The following is a 14392-nucleotide window of genomic DNA, read 5'->3' on the forward strand; positions in this document are numbered from 1 at the left end:
CTATCTTCACGTAGACGTGGCTTTTTCGTGTCATCATTAACATTGTCGTTCTTTCCAAGTATGCTCTTTTACAGAACGACAACCAGGACAGTGGAATCGCAACCCATTACACGGGCACTAAACCGTTGAAATATACCAGACAGTTCATCCAGATTCCTTGTTACGATCGATACGGGCGAGCATTGGCAAACGCGACACCACATCCAAACGAAACGATATGTTTCACCTATATAAACATAATGGGCCATCACAGACATTAACTTTATTTTTCTATTGCGGGTTTTTGATTAAAAAACGAGTTTTCCATAGTATATTTACATGCTTATAACCTACAATCCAAGGATATAGGCTTCTTCTCCGACAAACGCATGTGAAGTAAACCAGCAATCAAACAATTTCCCAAATAGAAATGTAATAGTGTTTTTTAAAACTCAAAAAAGCAAACTAAAAATCGAGATGCCTAAAACTAAATTAAGACGGTCGCAAACCAGGGCAAATAGTGAATCTCACTGAGATTCAAGTTGGTACAGGAGAGCAGGAGATGGGTAAGTCGCCTTCTCAGCTGTCATTAGTGTGAGTCGTAAATCACTAGGATCGACACTTAAGACAGTATACTATGACTTATAACGGTTTGTTATTTACGAGATGTAGCTAAGTAAGATGCAGATAAAAGCCATTAGTCTTATTCGTCCTGTCCTGTCCACCGTAGTTTTATCACTCCTTATAAACTCACTAAAAAATTGTACCGGCCAGACAATAAATAGTGTGGTTGTGAAGTGTTTATTGCAATGATGTATTGGAGTCAGAGGTAGGATATTCTGGAGGAACCTTGTTTCTTCTCCCAGCAAGACGCTTGCGCAAAATCTCTGACTTCAGACATCAGTTCCATTTCACGTTTTCTCGAATGTTGCTCTCTTTCGTTCTATTGACGGTCCTGAAAACATAAATGTATTGTTTAGAAGTTTAACCTGGTCACATAGTAATGAATAAGCTCAGGGGATCACCGATGGTTGACGTTCACTTGTCATTTAACATTCACGTCTGATAAAGGAGCTACGCTCAAAACGTTTATGCTTTGTAAACTTTTACATTTCTTCACATTTCTTCACTGGCTAATATAGAGAAAAATGAGAAAATATTTCTACAACAGGGGATCCCATTGCTTGAGAAATTTCTACTGGAGGTTTTGAGGACTAAAAGGGTAGTGTGCGCTGCTAATGCACACTTCTCACTGCCATGGTCATGTTGATCCCCGGCAGTCATGTGAGTACAGTTGCTTATTGGTTCTCTCCTGTGTTTGGAGTATCTTTCTCCGGTTTCGAATTCCCTCCCTCGCACTTCCAGATTTCAATCCCATCATGGAATGAGAGCCACAGGTTTTTTAGCCACTGACTATTACGTGTTTTCTCTCTAAATATTTAGACAAGGGCAATTTTCTGTTTCTTTAACTTTCGCATTGATTTCATTTTGGCAATGCGCAATTCCCTATGAATTGAAATATTGGCAGACTCGGGCAAATTTGTTTGAAATAGCCATGCTAGACTTATTAGTAACGATTATGAAGGATTACCGGAGTCGTTTCTTGGTGTACTGAATTCAGTATCTTCAGCCTCAGTACTTGTATTACTTGTTATGCTGCTCATGGGTCTTCTGGCTTGAGGTCGACGAATTTCTCTCAATTTCTCTAAACAATAAGAATATCGGAATCATAAGTAAATTCGATAGAGTTGATTGAATTTAAAACACTTGGAAAATACAGAGTTGCATTATTCATTTCTTCTAAAATATTGCCAGAAAGAATACTCACTCTTGTATTTAGTCAATATAATTCAATCAAACTCGATAGAAATCAGTGTCGAATCAACATAAATATTTGACGCAAGATTTTCAATGTGTTCCATGTGTGGATATCTTGGGTTCTTAGCCGAAGCAAGGATTTATTTTTTTTAGAAGTTCAATCAAGCCATATCATGTAGGTACTGGAGGTGGACTGCTGAGCCCTCATACCCCCTCTCCAGGTAAGAAAGGGCTATTTTTGCATCGATATTTCCGCGTACATGACAGTCACTTACCAAACGATTCGTCTTCGCTTCTACTGAGTATATCACGTGATGAATGGTTCAACATCTGCGCACGTCGGTTATCTTCTTTTGCTGCTTGCACCTTCCACTGCCTCAACTTTGACATTGCTGAAGCCGCCTTGTCGTTCTAGTAAAGCAATGAATACCAAACCTTTAATACGTACTTACTTATGGTTTAAAGCTGTTTTCGTATGAGTGGGAAACGTAGCCGTACTGCAGCTGTACCGTAACCCTAACTAAGCGTTTTGATTGGATGAATTACTTTACCATTTACGTGCTGTAAGTCAGTGGCGTTGTTTCCCACTCATAAAAAAAACGCTGTAATAAGTGCTTTATAACACGAACCTCTTTATTTTCCAGTTGACGAGTCAGCGTCTGTAGTTCATCTTCTCTTTCTTTGTTCTCTAACGCACGTCTTGTTATCTAACAGAATAAGGAAATATTACTAATGACCCTTCTCAAAAGTACCGTGGGTGCAGGGCTAACATGGAAATATAACTAAAAAAGTCACACTTTCTCCATAGAATTTGTGGCATTTCTTTGTACTTTCATGTTAGCCTCTTATTCAAGACATTTTAAGAAGTGTCCATTAAGCGCAAGTGAAGGCTGTTTTGGTGGCGGCTCTGTCATCAATCAGCAATCCATGTGATACTGGAACCAACCTTGACTCGATCCAGCTCTCTTTCCATGTCGTCAAGTCTCGTTTTAAGACAAACTTCTTCTTCCTTTTCAAGGTTTTGTCTCTTGTTTTGCACTTTTGCCAGATCTTCTTGAGCAATCTTATCGTAAATGAAACAGCAACAGTAAATATAACTAGATTTACCTTAAATAGAAAGATCCGTAAGGTAGGCCTACATACATATAAAGTGCATAGCTGAGCCAATTCTGTTGGCAGTTCATAAACATTATAGCCAAATGTTTTTTTGCGCAATCTCTTAGGCATCGCAATCTTATTGGCAGCCGTTTCAAACTGCGTCGTAATTTCCTTGCAAAATTTTATCAATGCCCGGAGGGTTACGAGGTTACACGCGTACTGTTCTGTCATGTTGAAGTTGCTAGGACAGCCTCGTGTAGCTAACACAGCTTTCATTTTTTTAGACTAACAAAACTCATCGAGCCATGCACTAAAACAGGTCGCACGACCCTACTCTTAAATCGAGCAGTTCACCTTTCCATCCAATTCATTTTCCTTATTTCTATTTTTTGCAATGTCATTTCTCCTATAGTCGGCAAGCTGAAACTTTGCCTCTTTACTAATAACCATGTATTCTTTTTATTTTTGGTGTTACTTTTATAAAACACGAGATGCTCGATTAGGGGGGCGGGGGAGTAGGATCACGTGACCAATCAATAGAGATAGCCTGGCTATACTTACTCTTTGAGAGTCGAGATCAACTTCTTGCATGACATCAAGAGTGCGTCTAAACAAATCACCCTCAAGTTCTTGCTGCTGGCGATGAGTGTTTAGTTCTGTGCGCTGTTTGAAAGAAGTCTGAAGCTCGTCGCGAATCATATCCTGAAATAAAAAAAATAGCCTCATAAAACGGTCTTTCCCTTTCACTAAGGGCCACAAGTTTGATCAAAGTTTATATACTACGGCGAAGATCCACCTTTTATATGGCTTGACAGTTTCATTCTCAACTGTCATACGATTTTGAGCATTTTTTGTCAATTCGTGCGACTGAGTAGGGCAGAAATGACAGTAAGTGACTTTCAAATGGATCCACTCTGAACCGACCCAAAATCTCAAAATAATATCAATACAAAAGATAACATCAATGAGAGTGCTTGGAATGGAAGTCATTTACAAGTCAAAGTACTGTTAGTAATATACCTGTTGTAGCATTTCTTTTTGAGCTTGAAGCTCGAGGGCTTTGATATCAGCATCTTCAACAGCAGCCTCTGTTTCTTGTTCTCGCAGCAACGCCTAGGAAAACCCAAGCGTTTATTAAACCATCATTACAAACTGTGTGACGTGACATGGCAGGTATGCCCTGTGATCTTTTTACTGTTGTTAGGTTCGTCACTAGTAAAGACGTAAGAAAAAGCTGGCAAGCCTTTATCACGAGGGCAGGCTGTGTAAATTTGAGTTATAATTCTTATGGTCTTCGCCTCCACAAAAAGAAGAGGAAAAAATCACAATAAAGCCTGTATGACCCTAATCTTTCCGCGCAGCACAGATTTGACCTCACGAAAAATTCATCATCTTACTGATATTACTCCGCACTGCAGTTCCAGCAAAAATTTAAGTACCTTTCTTTCAATCTCATCGTCGAGTCTTCTCAGTTCAGCCTCGCGTTGGTTCTGTTGATAATGCAAATGGCGCCTGCGAGCAGCGTCAAGTAGCTGAAGCTCGCGCAAATGAACTTCTCTCTTCATCGCTTGAAGTCTGAGAAATATGAAACAAGACATGACTTTAAAATCCACTGGAGCCCCAAGTTCTGTGCTTTACAAGGTTTTCGGCTTTACTTTGCTTTGCTATCCAAAGGATATTGTCTAGATATTGCCAATTATATCTTGTGCATGGGCGTAATGTTTTCCCATTTCACACCACGTGTCATTCTCTTGAGAATAAGATACTTTGTTTGACTTTTGTCCGTTTTTGTCATGCGCAACCGTTAAACAAAGAAATGATACTCTAGGGAATGACACGTGGCCTGAAATGGGTCGATTCTTACCTTCTTCTTTGGTCAAATAGTTTTGTCTCTTCTTCAGCGATCATCTTTCTTCGCTGATCCTCGGCATCTAACATCAAATCTTGTTGCCTGTAAAAAGCGGTTTCCTCGGCTTGGCGCTGTTCTGTTTGTTCTTTCATCTCGCGCGCAATTTGCCTGTGGAAAGGAAATACACAGAAAGTTTACGCACATGACTCTAAATAGGTTCTTTAGGTGAAGACCAGCTCAAACCTTTGACGCAGATATTCAAGCTCTTCTTGACGAATTCTCTCTCTTTCTTGAACCTAGGAAGTAATTGCATAACAAAAAACTTAGTATTTTATACTCATTGCGCATCTCATCGTTATTAATCCATTAGATGGTTTACACACACACACACACACACACACACACACACACACACACACACACACACACACACACCGGCACGGTACGGTATACTCTTGCCATGTCATGCTCCAGCAAGATGTTGTTGCTCTATGTAAAGACATATTCGGCTTCGGCGTGGTGATTTCATGGACTACCACTACGACTACGCCGCAGCTGGGCTAACAGAATCGAGACAGAGTGAAACAAGGCTATCGCACTCTTCGGTACCCCATTCCCGAACATGGCAACGCAGGCTACCAAGAAGTGGAAATTTTTACTAAAGAGGAAGGCGGTTAGGACCCAGCCTAAGGCCCCGTCCACACGTATCCGGAAATTTTTGTATCCGCAAATTATTTTTTGCGGATACGAAAATGTTTGCGTCCACACGCAGCGTATTCGAATCGTTTTCACCGTCCACACGTATCCGTTTTCGTAAAATTTGCGGATACGGACACAAAAATTTGCGGACACGTGTGGACGGGGCCTAAGAACATAAAAGGAGTTTGGACTGAATTATAAATTACCTGATAGTCCACCACAAATTTAGGATACTTATTAAACACAGGATACTGTCCTTTGGTCAGCGGTGCAAACGGCTCGAGCATTCTCTTAGGGTGGATATCCGCTGGCGTGTTTTCTTGCAGGCGATAAGCTTCACGGATGACAGCATTGATGTCGAGTGCGTTACGATTATGAAAGAAGTACTAGGGTAATGAAAGATAAAGAAGGTATTAGAATCCACATATTTGGAGACATCAAGACAAATCGTCTTGGTTTTACGAGGGTAACGTTTATAGCCAGTTGCTAACAAACCTGTGGTCCGTTAGGCTTCACGAATTTGCAACGTCCCCTCTGATTGGTTAGGTTTAGGGGCGGGTTTGGGGAAAGGTCATTGTTTTCTATTGTTCTACACATGTGTGCCCTCCAATAGGATCACATCTTGCAAATTCGTGAAGGACGACCCTCGAATTGGGATGTCAAAGACAATTTTTGTGTAGGGAGAAATATCTGAGATCCCGGTAAAAAACACTCAAAGCACATTAGAGAACCAATGACCTTAGTATTGAGAGTCATCGCAATGCACTCGTGCTTACTAATGAATTTCGTTTGAAAAATTCAATGAGAATTTACCTCAAAGTCTTCCTTCTCGGTACACTGCAGCAAGGCCTTCCGCGATGATGTGACGTAAGCGACAACGACCATTAAAAGAAATGATGGATGGTTAGAGAAGACATTATCCCACACGCGTAACCATTCCTCCTTGGTCAGCACCTCGGACATCAATGTCTGGAGTAAAGGCCATGCGTACATCTAGAAAAAATGGACAATGAGTTCACGAACACAACTGACATCCCACACGTGTAAACCCTTGTCAATAATAAGAAAGTTAAACAGTAATAACATCCAGAAAAGATCACATGCTAATGTAATAGCGCAGCGCAACCGTGACGTCATAAAAACGAAGACAAAGGCGAAATTCGGACAAACAAACTTAAAAGTTTACTTTCAGCAGATAATTTTCACAGCCGATCGCAGTTGATCTTAGTTTACATGGGTTATTATTGTAACTTTAAGTAAAAATAATAAAATCGGTTCGTATAATCCTCGTAGCAGTTAAAGAGAATGCAATGTTTGTCCGAATCTTTAAGCTATTTTTAGAATCAGTGCGCTGCGCTATTGGAATGAAAGGACGACTTCTGACTCCAAGAATAGATCCAAGTGGACCCTTATTCTCAAAAGTATCGTGTACGCGAGGCTAACATGTAAATGCAAAAGAAATCACACTTTATCTCTGGAATTTGTGGCATTTCATGTTCCTCTAATGCCTCGCATTCAAGACAATTTTAAGAAGGGTCCACTGAGGACCACATGTTTTTAATTTATTCGTTTTAGCGGTCCCCTCCGTCACAACTCAAAAGCTTTTAGTATACTATGAATGTAAAAACCAGTACATTGATAGAGACCCATACCTTGGAAGTGACATTGTAGTTCACAAAGTGTTGCATTAGTTTTTTGTCATGATGAGCAACAACATTCTCTACCATTCCTAGCACGTTGACAGGAGGGTTGGGAAAGTATTCGAACCAATGTTGGCACCAGTTGACTGAAAAATAAATTAGAAACATCTTATTCTAAATATACTTTTTATTAGAAATTCAAAGTCACATGCTATATCATCATAATAAGGAATGAATTCAGCTTACGGTCGCTTAGAGACACCGTTGCCCGCGCGTCCATAAACTATTTAAGTTATAACGCGAGGTACCGCAAAAATGTGACCTAATTCCTCCTTGGAAATGATCATTTGGTAACGTTCAGGATAAACATCCAATGTTGCGCAGAAAATCGCTGATTCGATGGTAAATAAAGATTGCATTAATTTGCCGTATGACTGTAAAAAACACGGCGCATCATACGGCCATCATGAGTATGGATGGTATCCGTTAAACCAATCAAAGCGCGCGAAATGTTCCTCATGTTACACGAAGCCAACCGATTTAACGCAACAATGTTGCGCGAAAAATCGTCTCGTGTAACACCACCTTAAAGGGGAAAAGGTAAGTGAATAGACAACATAGTCTTGAGGCGTACTCACCTAAGATGGAAGCAACCATCTCAAAGCAGATTAGCTGATTGTTTTGGAACAGCTTTACGAAGGGAAACACCAGCAATGGCAGATAATCAACCTCTCCGAATATAGCAGACCAGTGAGCTAATGAAGACAACGTCCTGGTATATAACATATAAGGTTGTGACGAGTTTCCATGGTAGCTGAAGGGTAAAGAGGGTCTTGCGGTACTAGAGCCCCCCCCCCCCCCCCCCCCAAATCAGTTTATTATAGGCGAAAAGAAGTAATGGTTGAGAGAGGATTGCTACTCTGGGTGAAAAGGAGCCATCCAATGGAAGTCCAACTTATACAAATATATTCAACTTTTTGGCAAACAATTCTACGTACACTTTTGGACAGTGTCCAGGACCTCCCCTTTTTGATACAACACACTTCAATGTGAAGCTAGAAAGAGGTTCACAAGTTACCTCTGTAATACTCGGAGAAGCTTTCTGCTCTTGATAGGGTATTCTTCGTGAACTCGCACATAAGCACTGTGGACTCCTTTATCTACCAGGCTACTGTAGCAAGAGTGATTCTCTGGTAGCTTGAGAAGAGAACGCCAGATAAACATCCTGAAAATAAATAGGACTTTCATCAGAGAAACAGTAACGGGGGGTGGTGTGAAATTTGGGAGGTTTGAGTTAGCAGTAAAGAAGTTCTACATTAATTTACGCAATCCGATTAAAGTAAAAATAAGCTAGCAAAGATGAAGAAATAGAAATCGCGTGCAGCGTGCAGTTAAACAGCACGAGGGGGTCAGAGCAATGTCAGTGAAGTGCAAAGTGCTTCTCAACACTTCTCAAATACTCTGTCAACCCCTAAGTTTTTTATAACTGCATACAACAGAGCAAGCAAGCGTTGTATTTCTTTTTAGACAAATTAGAGTAGCCGTTATTTTGGATAGAAATGACAGGGCTGAAAGGGCGCACGTGTGCTGTGTGCTCTTATAAGGCACGCGCATCCAACCAATCATACGCGAGATTTATAACAGTTATGTTAAAATTGGAGTAGCCGTTATTTTGGATAGAAATGACGCGACTGAAAGTGCGCAAGCGTGCTGTGTGCTTTCAAAGCATGCGCTCCCAACCAATCATACGCGAGATTTGTAATGGTTGTAAATACACATTTAGGGTCGATATTTAGATCTTATTAACCGAGCGGGAGGTCTGTATGGGATAATCCCGACCGAGGTCAAGATTATCCAGTACAGACCAACCAAGCTCGGTTGATAAGAGTTTTATCATATGACCACTTTTCATTGAAAAGGAAGAAATGTTTTCGTCGTAAGATTAATATGCGATCAGACCCGTTAATACTGGAGAATCTAGACCAGTCCGCGATGCGATCTATCCAATCAGATTGCTCGATTTGCTAGTGTCCAGGCTCTAAGATTCACGGCTTCCTTTGAAATTCAAGTAACTGGATCCTGTTGGTGTGACTTACCTGTATTTAGATGGATACTCTCCATATCCACGTAATATTGACATCAGGCGGGTACGACTTAAGCCCTCGGGAAGTTCACTCTGTAACAAACAAGTGAGAATGTGAAACAATGTTATTAATTTGAGAAGTGTGAATCAACAAAATGATGGTAGGTCATATTACATGACAGCTTCAGGTGATGTCACACATAAAAATGACCACAGAGTTAAAGATTATTGCAGATGATGGCAAGCAAAATACTGATATTCAAATGTTATGCAAATTGAATGTGGTACTTTCATATGGACCACCATGCCTTTCGTGATGGCTTATCAGCATCAAATTACAGTAGCAACTTGCATGATAAAAATAGTATCCATTTGCAGAAATTAAAGAATGGGAAATTGTTAAAGGAAATGTGCCCCTCAAAAACAAGGATATGAAACCAGTGATGAAAGCCAAACAAAAAAATAAGTGTGTTTCCTGTTGCATGAGAAAAATAATTGGGGTTGGTAAGTCGGATATTTTTTTTCTTTTTACTGATACAACAGTGGAAATGAGCTTACTGGGAACCCTGTGGTGCATTTGGGAATGAAAAAAAATTGGGGTCGGCCAAAATGGTCAAAAAAATTAGGGTTGGTCGCGCAACAGGAAACACAGTTATTTTTTTGTTTGGCCTGACATTAAAACACAACATTACAACAGTACCTCAAGCCCTGAATCAGGTACTGTCCAAGAGCTGGACATGTCTTGTTCCCCAACAGACGGTGATTCTTTCCTGCCATTAATATTCCTTGGAATTTTTCTGGTGACTACTTTGTCTTTGTTAATTTTCTTTGACCCAGATAGTGACAAAGATGACTTGGTTGATGATTTTGATCCTGGTCGGTCATCAATCACTGCTTTGACTACAGGAGCAGGAGGCTGAAGATCAAAGATAGAACAATAATATTAAATGAAAATATTTTGTTGCTGTGGCAGATTGAGAAGAGAGAAAGAATGGAATTAAGAAAAGAGGGAAGAAAGTTGGGGTAGGAGGTGAAGGATGGATGGAAGGATTGAAGGATGGATGGAAGGATTGATGGATGGATGGATGGATGGATGGATGGATGGTTGGGTGGATGGATGGATGGATGGATGGAAGGAAGGATGGATGGATGGATGGATGGATGGATGGATGGATGGATGGAAGGATGGATGGATGGATGGATGGATGGATGGATGGATGGATGGGTGGAAGGATGGATGGGTGGAAGGATGGATGAATGGAAGGATGGAAGGATGGATGGAAGGAAGAATAGAAGGAAGGAAGGAAGGAAGGAAAGGAAGAAATGAGAAATATACAGATTTTCAAGCTAAGTTGATGAAGCATTAGCTTGAGCTGCTTAAAGCTATTGTATTTACAGGGACTACAGAGAGACTAATTTTCCCCTTTGCTCTGCAATCCTTTTTTTACTTAAAATGGACCTTAGTATAATACAAACTGTTACCTTGTTCAGTTGCGTTAATGCTGGTGTGCTGTATACATTGATGTTGCCATTATCCATCATAGTCACAATGTACCGTCCATTTGGACTGAACACCATGCTGTTAATCATCTACAAAATTAAGATAGTAAGCAACTAACAAGAAAGAAAGAAAGAATATTTTGAATATAATAATATTAAAATCAAAGAAAAAATAAGATAAGGTATATGCTGACACAAAGTTTACTCCTTTACCTGCTCATTACCACCAATGTCTAACAGCAGCTTACAAGTGTGGACATCAATAAACCGCAAAGCACCATCCTGAGCTAGAACACCTAAAGTCTATTCATAATAAAAGGAAGTCTAGTGCAAGGTTATATTAATTCTCAAGAAATGGTATTTCACTGTTTTATTTTCCTCTTTCATAAAGAAATCAGAATATTTACCTCATTTGGAGAGGGTGAAATTAGGATTGGTTTCAGCTGCGAGGTTGTTGTTAGGGTGAAATGTGACACTGAGTTGCAACTGATAAAGTTGTTTAATGTCTCTAAATGAGATGGGACTGCTTTTTTTCTACATACATGGACTGTATAGCAGCTGCCAGAGGCCCATTCACATGCTTTCAGTTCGACCCCGTTGAGCTGCGGCACTGCTGTACTTGCGGTGGTGAAAAGTGATGACAAGTTTTTATTTTTATTTTGTGTGATAATCTGAGCCATGGCAAAAGTTTAACCATTTGCAGATATTTTAGAGCAAAGGCAGTACCTTCTACTAAGATATTTTTTATTATTTATAAGACGTGAATGCTGGTCTGGTTGGGGCTTGAACCCATGAATTCCTGTACAACTGAAGGCCAGTGCCAAACCAGCTGAGGCAACAGGGAGGGTAATTGGGTAGAATTTGAGAAAATAAAGGAAGAAATGCTTGGAAACTGAACTTACCTGACTAGAGCCACCATCAAAACTGTCTGAAACAAACTCTACTTGCTTAACAATTCTTATCTTGGTAGGAAGCTGGATTACATGCAAAAGATTCTTTGTTTCCAGGTTCCACACATGTAGGAATCGTGACCTGTTCCAGTAAACAAGATTATGTTATGCTTTCAAGTTGATTTAAGGAGTGAGAATCATGCATGACACATTACAGTCTTTGCATGGCAAAATAATGTAATGACTGAAATGCTTGAACCACGATCTCCCACACAACAGACTGACACTCTTAGCAACTCAGCTAACCGGGCAGCGGTTAGGTATTTTCATGTATTGTATTGTCCATTTTCCCTTTTGCATACCAAAGTCTCTTATATTTTCTAATTTTAGACCTCACCCTAATTAGGGTGTTCCCCAGTCCGAAGTATGTCTTGTTATCACAGTGACTTGCAATGAAACAAGCAATTATTTTTTTAGCCAAGAAAATTCTAAAAACTCTTACCTCCCACCTGCCACAAGTATGCGGCCATCTCTTGGTGTAGCCAAGTCCCTATAGTGAGGGTTCTTCCCATCGTCTGGAGGAATCGGCAACTGGTACTTACACTGAAGACTCTCGGAATCCCAAGCAAAGATACTGTCATCTTTAAAGCATGTGATGATTGTGTTGCTCAGTGGTAGAAAGAAACCCTGGAGAAAAGATTTTAAATTAGTATTGTTAATAGGTAAGCTCATACAATGTAGAACTGCACAGAAATGGTGTCTTCATCATTCTCTTGATTCATGCAATTTTTGAATGTCATGCAAGTGTTATGCAAGTTATAGTACTGAAATGCAAGGACAATTATTCATATTTAGTTGTGTGAAAAATGATGTCATTTTTTCCTTTCCTTAAGAGTCTTGCACACGATTTCTAAAATGTGACTCCACTGCATTTACAAGAAGTGGATGGTAATGGTCTTACCCTTTGTATACCAACTGTCTGTGCACCATTCAATGTACGTTTCCTGGTAAATGTGTCCAGATCCCATAGTTGTATAACTGTATTTGACGAGGTTAATGCATACCGACCACTTGCATGGATAGATATACAATGTATGGCTGAATCATGGCCTTTCATCCAACTCACAAGTTCATGAGACTCTAGGATAATCAAAATATTTGATTATGAATCTAGGAATTTTATATTGCTTAAACATTACTTTTTCTAGCTTTATTGAGCAATGGGTAGTCCCTTTCACAGCTGCCACCTAGGACATGAAAAAGCACCTTAACTGATGTTCTAGAGAGGACGGTAACCCCAAGGACAACAGCACACATTAGATTCAAAATTTTTAATAAGGTCTCACATCATCATCCTGGCATCGCTGTCCTTCATATTGGTGATGCACTAGCCAATGAGAAGCCATTCTCGATTTTGCCCCCCCTTCCCTTGGGATGTTTATGACACAGGTCATTTTAATTACCTTTTTTTCTGAGAGGAATAAGAATGTACCAACAGTTTTTCCAAGATACAATGAACAACTCAATTGTATGCATCAACAATAATTATCTTACCGACATCGTAACATCTCAGTGAGTAATCTGCCAAAGCCACTAAAACTTCATTCTTACGCCTAAGGCAAAATGCCAGAGCAGTAGATGGCGTTCCAATCTTTTGAATGAGTGAAAACCTATTGATGTGATACAAAAGGTTGGTAAAACAAACTGATTTGGGAAGATGGTACATTGCCCTAGTGAGAAACATTACAAACAAAAAACAAAAAATAAACACATTACATTGCATTCATAGTGGCCATACTTTATTATTAGGGAAACCCTTGCCATTTTGCGAGGGAGGTTTTATATTGCTTAAAAATAGGCTCACAAGATGCAAGACATGTACCTGAAGTACATTTCATAAAAATTGAAACTGAAAATACAATGTACTGGATTCCTGGAAGCCTCTCTAAAGCTTGTATACACACCTACATACCTACAGTAGGTGCACATTTTGAAATATTCATTGATTTCATTGAATGAATTTATGTTTCGAACTTTGGGAAGCTATCTTACTATGACTTCACACCATAGCACGCATGAAAAGTTACTTACTTATTCTTGGTAAGATCAAACAAGTAAAGGTTCCCCTGATGGTCTGAAGCTACAAATGCTTCTCCAAGAGTATTAAAGGCAGCATGAAGAAATCTAATGCTTCTTCCTTGCAGAGAGAAAGCATTTGATGTTGTGTGACTGATAGTGACAATGAGTCTGGTAAAGAAAAAAACAATATACCTCTTGAGTTTGGGGGTAACGTTTTCTCATTTCAGTGTGTCATTCCCTTGAGTATAATTTCTTTGTTTTATGGTTGTGCATCAGAAGACTCACAAAGTGATGATTTCATCCATCACAAACTGTGGCAATGACACAAGATGAAATGATAGCTAAAACAATAAATTTGAAAGCTTAATTTGGTATAATAATTCAGACGCCATTTTGAAACTTTGACTGACCCATTTTCCGAGGAGGAAGCCTTCCTCTGCCATATCCTGCCTGATTCGTGTTTATTCACGTCTAGTATTTCCATGATCACGACATTTTTTGTATAAAATATTTCCCATAATCATTCAAACAACAACTAACAACAAGTGAAACAAACGATTTCGATTCTCCCGCCATTTTATCTTTGTAACCAAGCCTAGGTCAAAAACGCTTGTATCCAGTCCTCAAAGTCGTAGATTTATTTTTAAAATTCTCTTGATTTTTAGCTAGTTCTTACCAATTATTCGATAATATGCTATTTATTGCAAATCACGCGCATTTTAGGAAAGTAATCGAAGTCTGGTTAGTTTTGGTAATT

The 14392-nt window shown here is 39.6% G+C and overlaps 1 protein-coding gene across 1 annotated transcript; it reads right to left on the reverse strand.

Moving 5' to 3' along the window:
- Nucleotides 1-761: 761 nt before the first annotated feature.
- On the reverse strand, nt 762-14199 carry LOC116297851 (TBC1 domain family member 31). The gene is given in 27 exon segments (XM_031706163.2): nt 762-861; nt 863-898; nt 900-934; nt 1571-1684; nt 2073-2208; nt 2427-2504; nt 2744-2860; nt 3457-3597; nt 3916-4008; nt 4335-4470; nt 4760-4912; nt 4988-5040; nt 5650-5829; nt 6257-6436; nt 7096-7229; nt 7722-7855; nt 8162-8308; nt 9180-9259; nt 9867-10082; nt 10649-10756; nt 10880-10969; nt 11569-11698; nt 12059-12243; nt 12518-12696; nt 13111-13226; nt 13648-13803; nt 14046-14199. Coding segments are annotated over 27 exon segments (3282 nt in total). The 5' UTR covers nt 14120-14199; the 3' UTR covers nt 762-780.
- Nucleotides 14200-14392: the final 193 nt, after the last annotated feature.

The sequence above is a fragment of the Actinia tenebrosa genome, unplaced genomic scaffold (assembly GCF_029948245.1).
Source record: "Actinia tenebrosa isolate PJP-AT-01 unplaced genomic scaffold, QUT_ActTen_1.0 PGA_scaffold0__85_contigs__length_37466705, whole genome shotgun sequence".
Taxonomy (NCBI): Eukaryota; Metazoa; Cnidaria; class Anthozoa; order Actiniaria; family Actiniidae; genus Actinia; species Actinia tenebrosa.